This window comes from Glossina fuscipes, unplaced genomic scaffold (genome assembly GCF_014805625.2).
Source record: "Glossina fuscipes isolate IAEA_lab_2018 unplaced genomic scaffold, Yale_Gfus_2 2, whole genome shotgun sequence".
Classification (NCBI taxonomy): domain Eukaryota; kingdom Metazoa; phylum Arthropoda; class Insecta; order Diptera; family Glossinidae; genus Glossina; species Glossina fuscipes.
In genome coordinates, this window is record NW_023998416.1 from 35265966 (window position 1) to 35281934 (window position 15969).

General features: G+C 33.1%; 1 protein-coding gene across 1 annotated transcript; it reads right to left on the bottom strand.

The window, feature by feature from the left end:
* On the bottom strand, positions 1-9690 carry LOC119633613 (brain-specific homeobox protein). Its single transcript, XM_038027232.1, has 5 exons — positions 9346-9690; positions 7702-7717; positions 6124-6465; positions 5552-5854; positions 1-831 (listed from the first exon to the last, which is right to left on the bottom strand). The coding sequence occupies exons 1-5, from the start codon at positions 9688-9690 to the stop codon at positions 425-427; spliced, it is 1413 nt and encodes a 470-aa protein (XP_037883160.1). The 3' UTR covers positions 1-424.
* Positions 9691-15969: the final 6279 nt, after the last annotated feature.

A 15969-nucleotide genomic window follows, 5' to 3' on the forward strand; every position in this document is an offset into this window, starting at 1 on the left:
CAACCTTTGTGTCCGAGAGGGAGTTAAGGGATAAAATTATATGTAGACAATTGCTCCGGATATAAAGTGACAAGTTTTTGCGGTTGACAAAGCGAATCAACGAACCAGCTTTTTCGATAACTTTATTGTTACGCGCATACGTAGATAAACCATTTTATTCTACGAACTTTCGTAAAGTTGTTATAGCTAAACCTATGATTTTGTTGTTATTGACTTTTCCGGCAATAAATTTCTCTTCAACACTTTATTACACATAATAAATTATATTAAAAAAAATTCTTTGTATTTAATGTATAATTTATCAGTTAAAATAATTGCACGCGCACTAATCATCTTTAAAAAAGCAAGAAAAATAAATAGGTTAAAAGAGAGAGAAAGTCATAAATAATTAAAAATTACAAGAGATTATTTTCAATTTAAATTATTATGTCAAGTGGTATAACTTTGTGTCGCCTACAATATCAATATCATCGCTATTTTCGCCATCATCTGCATCGGTGTCGGTATCCGAATCCAAATCAGAATTGAAGTCCGAGACGGTAGAATGATGATGCAAAAAACTTACAGTGCTATCAAGGTTGTGACTACCGTTCGTTATATTTCGTAGCATTTGCAAATGCTGGTGGTGGTGCGCCTGTGGCTGTGAATTGCCATGAAATGCCTGATTTTGAAATTGTGATGACTTCCCCTCACCAGCAGCGCCATTTTGGAGACTTGAGCAATTTGTATTAGATTGCGTCGTCGCTGAATTGGAATTATTCTTGTTATTATTTTTAGGGGTAGGGTTGTTATTGACGCCACCGCTTTCTGAACGTGAAAAGTCAACTGGTTCTACTAGAGAAAGAACAAAAACAAAGAAATAAGAAAACTTTTTAATTTTTCGTTTGCCGTTATTGCTCTCCTAGCCTAAAATAAAGCCTGACTTTTAATAAGATTTACTTACTCTTAATTGGTCAATTAAACCATTGCGTTTTCTCTATTGTAGTTGCTATACCAGAAGTTTCTTTTGAAGCCATTTTATGTAGAATTTTGACAAAAAAATTAATTTCTAAGAAAATTTTCTTGAAACTAAAAGTTTTTCAACGATTAGCAAGGAGTTTGAGTGAAATATTGTGGTCAGAGAAATGGTTAGTAAATTAAAAGCGATAGTAAAATTTTCAAAGTGCTTTTTAAAGAAATTTCACTCTATACACAACAGTAGACATACAAATAGCACTCGTTTCATATATAAGAATAAAAATGACGTTAAATACGTTCTAACGAAATACTTTTGTGTTTTCCATACAATATTGCTAAACAGTGCTGTCAATGGGACCTAAGCATTCATTGACTCGTCGGATCAAATGCTGTATAAGCCGGCTTTTAATAAAAGAATGTTGTAACTATACCAGCTAATGTAGCTAAATAACTTTTCAAAGTATTGAACAACACAAGCCCTAAAATTAAGCCTTGCGGGACACCACTAATAATTTCATTTATTTCCGAAGCAGCGTCGCCGACTATCAGACGTTGATCTCAATTTTCCCATTTAACAAGACGTGTCGTCAAAACGGGTCTAAAATGAAGGTGCAACTGTTCTGAAAGTGAATCACGTCTTGTAACATCAATACATGCAAACGCACTTTTAAATGCTCCACGCCACCTTGCAGGAGGGAGGCAACTTTAAGTAACTAAAAAATACTTATGTTTTTATCCCATATTATGTCGCCAGGAGCTCACATATATTATCGAAAATTGAAGAAAACAATGCTTTATGAAGCGTTAAAATAGAGGAGGCAAAAGTCGAAGTTCGATCGCGGTTTGAAAGTATAAACTTCCTCAAAGGATACTATGTGCATATTCTTCTCAAAATAAATTACACTTTACTAAATGTGTAGTTGTGCCATTTTAACTTGTTCAACTCCTTTTTAGGATTAAGATCGTATCACTGAATTGTGATTTTTTTGATAATACTGCTTTTCATTATAACTCTGAAGAGATCTGTTCGCAAATCTTCGCTTTGGTCCTGTTGGCTTGAATGTTGGAATTCAGCTCTCTTGACTCGACTCTCCCGACTAAATTTTCAAATAACTTTCGACTGCCTTTGACTTCCGCAAATCTTCTGCTTGTATATCCTCTCATAAGTAATTACCTAATCGGTTTCCCCCTAAATTTACAGACGCAGGTGGCGCGTCATGAATATGTACCTGGTTTTCTCCTTTTTTTAGAATTTCGTTTCTTAGAAAATTGACAATAATTCATGAAAACTCAAAGCGTCAAATGCGGCATTTTTTTAAGAATATCTTAAAACGAATAATGGGTCTTTGCCTTTTTTCATCAAGGATTTAAAATTCTAATTTTTCATCGTTCCTTAATATTAGAAATTTAGGGTCTACTTCTGAATCTAATCTGATACGATTGTAGAGAAAATTTAAAACGTATGTCGAAAATCAATCATAGTAGTCGTAGTATTCCACATAGTAGACTACGGCTATGAATAACAACAAAATGATATCATTTCACCAAAAACGCGATGCCGTGATAAATATCGCGGTATTTATAATCATGGTCTTGATCCAAAAAGGAAAAGTAGACGCATTAGTCATTTGGATTTCATAAGAAAGGTAAACAATTGTAATTCTTCCAAATATATCAATAGTCTGCGAGTGCAAGTAATAGATTTAGGTGCGGAATTACGAGCAGATCTTGATGAATCTTGAGGACCAGTTGACATTGCATCGAAAACTGTTTCAGTATCTCCCTTACTACAATGAGTTGCTATCTTACAGCTACATGCCAGTCAGTTTTGCGTAAAAGACTTGTTTCAGACCGGATTCCAATACAACGAGTCGTGTCACAAGGAGCGATATTAGGCACGCTGCCGTAATGCCTTGCATTGGCTTGTGCAAGTACCTTGAACACTTTAATATTCATACAAATTGCAACACACAGTTGCCATCGAGGTTTTACATTTTCATTCTAATCTTTTTGAGATTAAGTTCGTATCACTGAATTGTCATTTTTTAGGCTAAGGTACGTTTCATTTTCAACGCTAAGGAGACGTATCTACACATGTATTATTTACACGAACTTGTATTCTACTCAGTCAACTCGGTTGCCTTTTGCCTTCCGCAAATATTCTGCTACCCTTTTGCAAGGATGCTACCAACTAAATATTTTGCGATTTGTTGTTAATCTTTTCTCTAGTTACCGGCTCCGTCGTACAGGTAAAGCATCATGAACGTGTATTTGGTTTTACAATTTTTAGCATTTGGTTGTGTAAATGCCTTAGTTAGTTTTCATGCAAATTCAAATATGGCTTTGTCATAAAAATATAGTAACTCTGGGGAGAATTTAAGTTTCTTCGTGCTTGCTATGGTACCAGCTCCGCTATATAGAATTGAGCTTTTAGTATACATTTATAAGCATACAATAAGCACAGATGATTTAGTTTGCGAAAGCCAGACGCACGACCTATTTGATCTTTCGAAACCCTAACTATATCATATCATTAACACCTTTTTTTCTTTGAGATTTGTGTGACTTACCTATGTTGTTTTATAATAAAATTGATATTGGAATATTTTGTTGCAAACGTACCTTCGCAGCGTCTATCCCCACGGACTAAGCTAGCCATCTAGGCTACCTTTGAAAGGAAAGAGTCTTTAATCACAGCCGCTAGTGCTCGTCCACCTACTTATTTCTTCAGTCTAACTAAGTTATAATAACAACAAACATAAAGAATATTTTCGGAATACTGGAATTGATACAAAATCGAAGCAACTGTAACAAGAAAAGTGGTCCGGAGGCCAGCGTATACCGATACGACCATGGAGAGAAATAACGCTTAACACCAGGCCGATTAAGTGCAGAGTAGCAGTCAACTCTGCTCACAATTTACATATAAAATATCGAATTCGCTTCGTAAAGTAATTGCGCCGAAGAAAGTGTACACTCTTATTGTTACAAAATTTTTTTTATATTCAACATTATTATTATTATTATTATTATTTTAATTTTAGACTAATGAATTGAATTCTTAGACTAAAAAAAAGACATTGAGCACTAGCAACACAGGCTATCGGCTCTAATTTAAATAAATATTCAACATATTTTATGAAGAAATTCTAAAAGTATATCATCAAGTATAATATACTAACAAGTTATAAAATATTTCTCAAAATTTGTACTATTTGTGCGTTTGTGATTGTGCATTCTTCTCAAATTATTTTTGGATGGAAAGTTGTCTCCATAGTAGTGCTTGACTTTGACCACGTACCGCATGACGTAATTTTAAAAATAACCCAGTTAGCGGATAATTAAGTACAAGCACAAAATTTTGATCAATTGTGCAATTTTTTCGCTGGCTATTTAATAACCAAAAAATGATTTTGAACACCCTAGTGTACAAAATATATTGTTTATTATAACCTTTCACTACCACCCCGTTTTGTTCGCCTGCTTGCTGCTAATTAATCCAAAAATCGTGAATTTCAAAAGAGAAATCACAAATTCATTAAATTCTCTTGCTTCCAGTAATAAACCATTTCTCACTAAAAATGAAGAAAAATCGTGTACTTAGATTTTGGCGCAAGAATAAGCTAACGTTTTTCACTTGTGACACCCATAAAAGCTAAGAATAAACTGTTTATATTCAGCTTAGTCGTAATTTTTTATTATCTAACCTTTTTATTATTATTATTATTAATTTAGCCATTTAGAGAATAAATTCTAAGACTAAAGTCTTAAAGCCCTAGCATCTAAGGCTTTCGGCTTTATTAAAAACTCTACCGCATTTGAGATTTGAATCCACGACCACAGAGAGCTGCTAGTCGAGACTACTCGTCCACTCAGGCAGATAATATCTAACCTATGCCTGTGTGCTACATTTGATTAATACTTCAATTGGTTGACTAGTTTCCACGTAAATCCATTTTGACGAGAAGAAACAATTCAATGTTAAATGATTAGATGAACACAGTCACAGTCATTAAATCCACTCACACCTTTTGCCTGCTCTAGTATATCAAGCGTCAAGCGTAGGTGCAAGGAGTACAAGCGCAACTTGTCATCGAATTTTTTCTTCTGGATGAAGTCTTTATTTTCGCTTTAACAGACAGATAAACAGATAGATAGATTAGTCGATGAGGATAAACGGATGAGTTTACTAAGATCTACGACGAATATTACTACAGATTCTATATTAACATATATCTATTTGAAAAGCGTGAAACGCCTGAAAAATTAAATTTTTCGTTCGTCTACTCGTGCCATTCAAAGGCAACAAAGCTGAATTCTAACTACGCCGAATCGATGTTGTTTTTATTTAATTAATTATCAGCAATTATTAAAATAATTTAATTTTATCATAAAATCCTGCAAAGATTTCCATTTCTTCTGTAATAACAATAGCGTATAAACTCAACAGATCTGAAAGGTGAATTGAGTTCTTAACCTCCAGCAATGCAAAATTTGGAATAAATGCTTTGGAACGTTAATGAAATATCCTTAAAGGCGGGATCATGATGAACACTAACCTTTAATACAATACTCGCGTTTACATCGTACCTACCATTCATTACGTCCCTTCGGCGCATTTGTTTTTTATGCTTCATGCGTCGATTTTGAAACCATGTCTTCACTTGAGTTTCACTTAAACCCAAGGCTGTCGCCAATTCGACACGCTCTGGTGTCGATAGATACCGTTGCGACTCGAAACGTTTCTCCAAGCCTGAAAGTTGAGGATCGCTGAAGACAGTGCGTGCTTTACGGCGACGACAATGCCTTAAAGCATTTACTCCCATGCCCCCCAAACCTAACGCCAATTCCGGCATACATCCAGCACCACCAAACAAATGACCACTAAAAAGACCAGCTATTCGAGCGTAAAGAGAGAAAAAGAGAAGGAATCAAAATTTGTTTTTCGTTAGTTTTCGGTAAATATTTATATAATCAAGTTAAAAGGAAACCAAGAAAACTACAACAAATTTTAATGAATTTTAAGCACAATGTCGTCTATAAGTAAATAATGCACTGTGTGTGTTTGCTGTTATTGTTATTTTTGGACACCAGCATCCTAAAGAAGTGTTAATTGTATTTATCAACATTTTGCTTAAAATTTATTTAAAAAATTTTTACCGTTACCTTGTGATAAAAAGTATGGATCTACGGATTTATAAGCTCCGGTCGATGGTGATAAGTAACCTAAAGTCATTTGGAGAAAACCATGATCATTGTAACCAGCACTTGGATACAAAATATTAGCTGGTGGTGGTGGTTCTACGGCTGGTAATGCATGACTTTGATAATTGTGTTGACCATTAGTTAATGTTGTCGTAGTGTTGCTACTAATAGTTAACGTTGTGGCATTCGAAACGGGGGTTGCGGATGAGTTTTGTAACACTGGATTACTGCTATGTATCCGTTCGTTTAATTTAAAATTTCTGGAAATAAATTTTTCTTTTAAATTAACTAACAGTGAAAGACCTTTTTAGGCGAAACGCCATACGCCGAGCTATCTTTGTAATCAAAAAAAAAAAAAACATTATTTGCTTTATGCCCTTCTCTCAAATGTTTCTTAATCTACTCTTCCTTATTCTACACTTCTTACTCTTGCCCGATCTGTAAATGCTTATATACTTCGTAAATTATCGATGTACTTGGGAAATCGACTTGGAAAAATCGGCTTGAAAACTGAATACAGGGCCACTTTTGTACTGTTGAAATATATCATGTGTATTGAAACTTCTCGAAGTATGCTGAGATGTGCTAATGCTGCAATTATGGTAAATTCGGTCCTTAACCAGTCGTGATTTAAGGATAATTCATGACGTATTAATTATGCCAGCCTGTACCTTGTTTATTGCAGGTTAAAATCGAAATCAAGTCGTATGTATTAGGAAAACATGGTTTCGCTATTTTTTGAGAGAACGCGCGCAAATGGCTTCTCCATTCTAAGATGCCATCAGCATGAAACATTCGAAATTGCCAATATTTTAATTTCATATTCGTCGCTATTCAACCTTAGCTCATTCTGTGAATGCAGACGATCTACCACCGTCCTAATATTTTATTATACCTTGCCGAGGTTTAAGTTTACACAAACAATAACATTAAGTATACCATGAATTTGATCCTTAGGTGAAGATAACATGCAAGGTAAAGGTTAATGAAGAAGCCGTGTCAGGGCTAGTTATATTATTTTTGTTCCGAACACGGAAATAAACAAAAAAGATCGCATTGCGTTTTAAGTAAGTAAGTTAACTTAGTTGAGAAAATGAAATCAAAGTTGGATAATAACTATATCTAACCTACAATATTGACATGACCATGAGTATATCTTATATTGATGTACTTCAACGCTGTCAGAGATTTATTGTTAATATTGAATAGTACATGACTAATCGGAGAATTCGAGAATAATCGAAGAATGTTTTCAACATATTAAGGGACAGACATTTACACAAACTAAAGACAAGAATTTTACTACAGGCTCTGCAGTGGGCGAAACTTGTTACCTTAAAAACTCAAACCGATTTTTTATTCATGATCGTCTTCAGCTAAACGTTAAATAAATATATATGCTATAAAAGAAACTTAGTCTTATACCTAAATAGAACTTTGTGCTCATTTCATATTTTTTGCTTATCTTATTCAGCCAGAGTGGTTTCTTCAAAAATAGGTGACAACCATGCATAAAAGTAAGTCGGAATAAAAATTTACGTGACACCAAAGTAATCTGTTGGGAAAATCGCAACGACGTTTTTCGTTGAACAAACATATATCGCAGAACTATCGGCAAAAATCATCAAAAACTCTTAAAATGAATATAAAACAAATAAAAAAATATATTCGCCTAACCTAGAATGATGTAATCTTCATCATGAAGCATTGAAAAGTATACCTTTTTGTCTTTATATGAGACGTTCAAAAATTGCCCCAAAGATCCAAAGTTTTCATACCAATTTAGAATGCCCACATACTACTACTTAGGAATTTTTGCTGAAAAATTTTGAAAATTGTAATTACGTTATATGGAGAATGGTCGAAAAAGTGGACCGATACGAACCATTTGCAACAGCGTTCGTCTTTGAGTCAAAATGCGTCAATGTGCCACATTTCATCATAATATCTCAAAAATTGTGATCTGTAGCTGAAACACAAATTCATAGATGGACACACAGGCTTAGATCAATTCGGATTATGATTCTGACTCGATCGGTATAATAAATGGTGGGTCTGACTTAAGCCCTTCTGCGTGTTACATAGGACCGCACTAATTTAATACACCCTATCCCAAAATTGGTGTAGGGTAAAACAACGAAAAAACTAATTTGACATTACAAGTACTTGCATATGTGTATTTATACTTATTATATTAAATCGTCTTTCATATTTTATTAAATGTTTATTGGTTATTTTATACTCAATAAATGGGTAAAAAAAGCAAATTTGCAGCTGTTTCTGATTTACACTATTTTTCATACCAAAAATGTTGGTTTCGTAAGGAAGTGTAAAATGCAAGGTTATGAAAGTAAGTACCCACACTTTGGATTTGAGAGTCTCAAGATTTTAAACAAGTTTATACTATATTAACGGAAATTTATCTAACTGTCGCGTGTGCAGTGTAACACGAATAACTAACTAGAAAAATTCGATTCTTAAATGTGTTGTTAAGAAAAAGAAAAGGATTTGGAAAGTCTTTGCCAGTTACTAGAAAATGTACATATCTCAGAAGTTTACAAATGAAGAAAGCAAAAAAAAAGAAAAAAACGTAACAGAAAACATATCAAATATTTATTGTTCCGATTGATAATGATAATAAACATTTTCAAAAAATCCTATAGAAATGTTTTCAAATCACTTTCAATAGGTTACATAATCACATAAGATAAGATAACTCATGTTTTATTTATGTTTCGCTATTCGAAAACATACTTCAAAGATACTATGGAAATTTAAAGAAAATGCTCAATGCCTCTTCTTATTGAATTCCTCATCTTGCTGCTTATTAGATATGATTCATTTAAAATTAAAGCTTCAAAAGAGAAAATAAATGAATAAAAAGAATTAGAAAAAGATCAATTTAATTTTCTATCGGAGGTTTAAGCGGTGTGCAGAGCCAGAGATAGAGAGGTAGTCTTGAGCTTACCTATGGTTGTGAGGCAATCTTTGGTAATCCTCTTGTTCATGACCGAAGCGCAAATTTTGCGGTGAATTTGTAGAGCCATTATTACTGTTACTATTGTTATGACTGTTGTTCGTATTACTATTATTTTTATTATTATTATTATTATTACTGTTATTATTATTACTATTATTATTATTATTATTGTTGTTGTTGTTATTATTATACTGACCGTTAAGAATATTTAAATGTTTTGTTTTTTCACCGTCGCCTGAAATTTTATTTAATGATTTAGTTGATGTTTTGAATTTATGAACACTGTTGTTATTGCCGGTGTTGTTATTGCCGATGTTATTGTCATTGTTATTATTGCTATTATTGTTATGGTTGTTGTTATTATTATTGTTATTATAGTTATTTAAATTTTGACACAAGATATGATCGATTGAAAATGGAGTTTTCGTTGATAGCATTGTAGTCGATTGTTGCTGCTCGTGTTGATGATGATTTAAATTTTCTGCCGTTTGTTGTTGATGTTGTTGCAGTTTTGTTAATAACATATTTGAGAGCGGCGGCGAACGCATATTTCTCAACTGCTGCTGGTCACTAATTTGTATTTAAATGATAATAGTGTTAATTACTTTCTAATATGAAAATGAAAACTTTTTCTTCCTCTTCGGAAACCAACAGTAGTTTACTCGTTGACGGTTATGTTAAATATATTTTAGCAAATCTACCACAAAATCAATGCTGCTTCTTGGAATCTTTTCTTTCGGCTTAAAATACAAGCTTTGCATGCATACCAACCCTCTCCTCTCCGCCAGGATATCCATTAAACTTGTACTGATACGGCAGTTTATGTGCTTTATGGTTTACATATTGTATAAATTGCATACCAATATGCGATTGCAAAGACTCTCAATACCTACACACACATATACACAAACATAAACACCCATGCATACACGTTGAAATATGTATGCATTATTACTATCTTTCTCTCTTTTAATGCTTAGCTCTTCGAATGTATGTTCAAGTGAACGCCCCTTTTTCCGTTTCCGCTTTGTTGCGAGTAATATATGGTTATCTCCTTCTTCCCAATGAGTATGAAAATGCGCTAGTCCTCGCATTAGTGTTATTCGGCAAAATTTACTAAGTTTTTTTTCTTTTGCGATTTAATTCCCCAATTAGTGTGTTATTTAAGTTTTAACCGGGTTATTCTCTATGTAGATTTCTTATTTGTGTATATCTATATGTGTACAATGTTGTTTCACATTATCATCAACAAGAAGATGTCAAAGTATTTTCCACTTCATTAAATATTATTACGTGGCATGTTTGTTATTGTTGTTCTTTTTTATTTATTTATTTATTTTTTTTTTGGTCTTACTTTTATATCCTTACTTTTTATATCCTTATACCAGTTTGTAGGCATGTATAACAATAAAAATATATAAAATGAAACCATCAACGACATAAGTATTTTCAATGTATCGATTTCTCCCATTTTAGTCGCAACAATTTATTTTATGGCAAATCTCTTACGAAAACGAAGCCCGTGATACGCGATTTAATATATGCGTATAGAAGTATATCCTTGTACTAGAATTAATATATGATGTAAGCCAAGGTATTCTATTGCACCTATGGTTAAAATTAACTAACGTGCAAAGTTTCTTTGATAACTATTTCTCCGCTTGCATAGATTAATTGCAATCTGAAATTACCACCGACCATTCCTTGTTGCAAAGTCAGTCAAGACTGTTCATTAAATACAAATTATAAGATTTGATTGCTTAAGACAACTAGAGTAATTTGGTCTTCTTTAAAAAGGGAGCCGACAATCCAATAGACCTTGTCGGTGTATAAAGGCTTACTTCTCATCAAAATGCTTCTACTAGGTGTAGTCCGAAAAACATATTTATATAGTCCCAACATAGTACAGTACAATGAGATCACTAATTTTTCGTAAATTTTTAAAACTTAGTCTTGGGTACTATTTGCAAAAATTTTCGACGCTGTCGCAGGCAAATTAATATTGAAATTGCGCCAATCCGTTCAAGGATAAGTCTACGATGCAACATAAGCAGATAATAACTCTGCATTCAACGGAAAAAAAATTTAGCTCATAAGCTACAGAATGGCAGGGATTTTCCCGTATATTCTATAGTATCTGCACACAAAAAGGTGAAAAAATCGTCAACGCTTGTAGTATATTATAAAGTATTGAAATTCAATTTCCTTGTTTTTCTTTTAAATTTTCTTATTTAAAATACTGGTGAAGGATAGAAAAGATTCGACTATCACCATATGCGACTATTTTAATTGTGTAATTTTCGTTTGGAAAAAATCGATAACTTTTTAAAACCTTATTTAAAATTCCATGATAGCATTCCACAATTCGTTTGCGTTGTTTGTTGTATCAGCAGCCATTTTTTATTATAAATTAAAAAAATAAATAAAAACTGTAATCTTTGTTACACGCACATGTATACATATATACAAATCTTAAAGCGTATGCATACGTGCGTGTAGTATTCCTCCCTACCGGGTAAGCATTTTGTCGTATAAATCGTTTTGTGATTATTAACCGTTATTAAATGAAGGTTGTTATAATTATACGTATACGTACATAACATACGTGAGTAAGAGTTATGCGTTAATTAAAAGCCACAATGACTGTAATTAATTGATAAGTGAAATATTAATTGATGTTAATATTTCCATTTCAAAATAGTTCACTTAATGCAACAGTTACCCGAATGTAGACATCGCGTACAAAAATACCATGACATGTTATATATCGTTGTTATAACCTACACCTCTTGTGTTATAGGGCATATGAAGTTTATTCATTTGCACACAATACCCAGCATCGGTTTATTGCACCAATCATTTCAGAATCACATTTTGAATTAGTCTCAGCTTATCTGTCCATCCGTCCGTCCGTTTTTGTGTTCAACTTGCACTTTACGTACATACACATATAGACATATTTTCATGAAATTTGGTACTCTGACCTGTTTTGGCCTAAGAACAAGCTCCATTGAAAATGCTTCGGATCGACTCACTTTTTCGACCATTTCCCATGTAGCGCTTCATTTTGAAAAGCCACTATATGAAAAAATATGAAATATTACGACTATCTGTTCAAAGAGAAGTGGCATTAAGTACTTAATTAATTTACCCTTTTAGCAATTAAGAAAACTACAATTATTCGGGGAATTGAAGGAGAAAAATGTAAATTGCTATTAAAAAGACAAACCGGCAACTTAAACAGTTACATTACTAAAAAATGCTTGATAAGGCCATTCAACAACATCGGGCCGTTATTGACGGAATCTTTCAAACTGATTTTAAGAAAATTTGTTTACAGGGCACTCACTGCTGACAACTTAATTGATTCGTTCATTGAGTTAGTTTTTCTTTGCGATCAAAGAGTAGACTTATAATAAATTGAACTTTTCAGGGATTTGTTAATCTAGCTAAGCGCAACGATTCATACGTTACAAAAGGAGTATATTAGCTTAAAAGGGTTTAGCTAGGCCAATATTGGAATATGTCCCGTCTCTTCTTCCTCGTCTTCTTCCTATCGTTATGTTGAATCTATTGGATCCGTTTAAAAAAAAATTTTTGCTTTTTATTATAACAAATCTGAATTGGGACCCCCAAACTCTTATTACCTTCGTAGGGATAGAAAGGAAATAGATTGGAAATCGGAAATGATGATATGGCATAAGTTTCTGTTATTTACAAGGTGCCCTTTAGCATTTACCACAGTGTAAAGAGATTCTTTACTTCGCTATAGGGTGCTCTATTTTAAACTGCAACAAACAATGCTTGCTTTGAGTGAAAATGCAGTAAGCTATAAAACTGTTAGGATGTGGTTTACGAAATTTCGCTCAAAATTTTTTAGTCTTGAAAACGATGAAAACTCGCACATGTCCATGCGGTCCCGAAGAAATCGATCCAAGAAATGATTTTCCAGTTAGGATGGAAACATCGGCCCACCTCACCTCATTCTCCTATTATTGTGCATTCGCCAGCCGTATCGTAAAAAACGAATAAAGCGATAGTTAGTGATCACGCATATTTCGATTACTAAGCTTTGTAGCAAGTTTTTTTTTAATTTGAATTTTATCAAAAAATTTACAGAATTTATCGGCGACTAATAATATCGACATGTATATATGAATATATATAAGAAAAATATTTTTACTCTAATCTCGCACAAATCGTATATTTCGTCTTGCTTATCGTACATCATATATATTTCGCGTCATCTTAAAGAGTAATTTGAAAGCAACTCGTAAGCATTTATTCGAGAGCTAAAACCTTCGAATCGATTGATTTTCGACGTTGTACTAAAAATTGTTTGAAGAAAGCTTTAAAATCAAACATAGATCTTGAAGTGACCTTTCAATTTTTGTGAACTTTCTTCTATATTTTTGAATGATTCCCCTCAAATCTTTTATATTGTCTTTTGATCTCGCCGTAATACTGACTGACGTTTTCGATTCTCAACGGATTGATTAAATATAATTATAACATATATTGGAGAAAATTTCCAATTTCGACTTATCTCGATATTCAGCTAAAAATTATATATCAACAGCGGATTTACACTTGTGTACAAATTATAATAACAGATATTTATTATTATGATTTGTTAATTCAATACCTTGTGCAATTTTAAAATACAAGTGTTACGTACACGTGGGTTGGCAAACTAAAACTTGTCTTCCGATAAAGAAAATAATGAAATAAAAGAAAGTGAAAATTGAGAAGCAAGAAAAGTAAATTTGGTCGGGACCGAATCTTTTGTACCCGTTATCTTAAAACGTGCCAAAGAAATAAAACAATAAAATTTTAATGCTCTGCAATATGGAGTGGGCGCAGCTGATTTTTTCTATTTTCAAAATAAAAGTTTTTGTCGTAAAGGCATGTGGGCATCGCAGACGTGTGCTTTGAAAAATTTAGGTCAATCCCAAATACTTTTACAAACTTATCTCGCTGACGGAAGAAACATTACAAACTTGCGCAAACAGACAAAAGGACAGACGAATAGGCGAACATGTTTAGGTGCATTCCAAATTTAAAACTGGCCAAGAATTTGTATACTTTATGGGGCTTTGAAGATTGTCTCTGCGCGTTATGAGGATATTGAAAAAACAATTAAATTTTGATACACTATAATATTAGGTAGGCCTATTTCTGCACAGATGTTGCAGCATCGCCCATAAAACATTTGATCAAATTTTTGCACAATTATTAGCTATAGTTTATGAGTATTGAGCAACAAACCAATTTTTCCATCCTTCGGTGATGGGTATAAAACTTTAAATAAATATCTCCATATATATATACATAGGTAAATGTGGGTACATGGATGGATATATATATTAATTATATGGATACCTGTATAAATAAATTAACGAAGACTAAGAATTGAATTTTAGACAATGAATCAGGCCTAGAACTAAGATGTCTATAGTTTATATGTACATTATTTTTTATAATTTCATTCTTCCTGGAGAAAATGACTCACATGTGCTCATAAGGTAGTGTCCTACTCCTTTTGATAGAGGCTAAGCAACTGTAAAGGCTAATTAAATCAATTTCTTTAATATAATCTTCGTAGCGTCTTCAAGAAGCAAACGAACACCTGCTCCTGTGTAGATCCTGTTATGTATTTAATTGCTCTCATTACATTGTCCGCTTTTCCGCGCATATGTATGCGTAAGCAAGTTTAAATTTAAATTACTACTAACGAGAAAAAAACCGAGCATGTTTCAGATAACATTGATATATATTATGGTCTATCAAAGCTTCAACATTTTTCATCTAGAATTTCTCTAAAAGACAATATCCAAAAAAAAAAAAAAATCCTGTCCAAGTTTAACAATGTAGCGGATAACTCGCGAAGATAAAACATCTTCAGTTCAGGGTAATTACATCATAAAGATACACACACGTAGACAACAACAGCGTCACGAAAAATTTAATTTGGAAAACTTTTACAAACGCGCTCATCCTTTTTGCAATTAAGAGGTCATAACGCAAGCCTCTGTCTCTGTGAGTGCATAAGAAACTAACAATGAAAAAAGTAGAAAAGAATGTAAATGCATTCGGGCACGTACATATCCATGTACTCAATTCATATATTATTAACCGTCCCCCTTAAATGTCATATTGTTTGCAACGAAATATCCAGGAAAACGTTTATGAATTCAGAAAAACTTCTGTTTTATAAAAACAACTTATGGTGAGGATTACTTTGCAATAGATGTTTAAGAGAGGGCGTCTTTTAGAACTAAGCAAACGCCAATCGTTACACAGGACGAATATCGATCCCTTTTTCCACCCTAGCTCTAAATAAATGCTAAGCGAGTTGTCCTTTTCTAACATTTTATTATTATGCGATGCTATGCTATGCTATATCAGATGCGGCTAATGCTCTGAACATAGGATAATCTGTAACATTACTAAGTTATTAAGAGAGTAATTTTCATTTCTGTACAGACACATCCATACACACACATGCACACAAACATAGTTCCACCCTTAGTTCCACCCAAGCTAAACTATCAGCTATAATTGATTGCTTGGTAGCGAAGGGAGAGAGCGAGAGAGAGAAAAGCAGTTGCCGTTGTCGTTGTTGTCCATTTAACAACTTACGTTGTTACTGTTGTTAGTCCGTTTAATAATTTACTGTTTTACGCCACAAGTAACGGTTTTATTTATTAAAAGAGAGATAAAATACTTAATATATAACTTTAACTCTTACTTACATTACATAGCTGTGCAAATATGAGCAGAGCCACTCACAAAAACTTATAAGAATACGTTGCAGATGTTCTAGG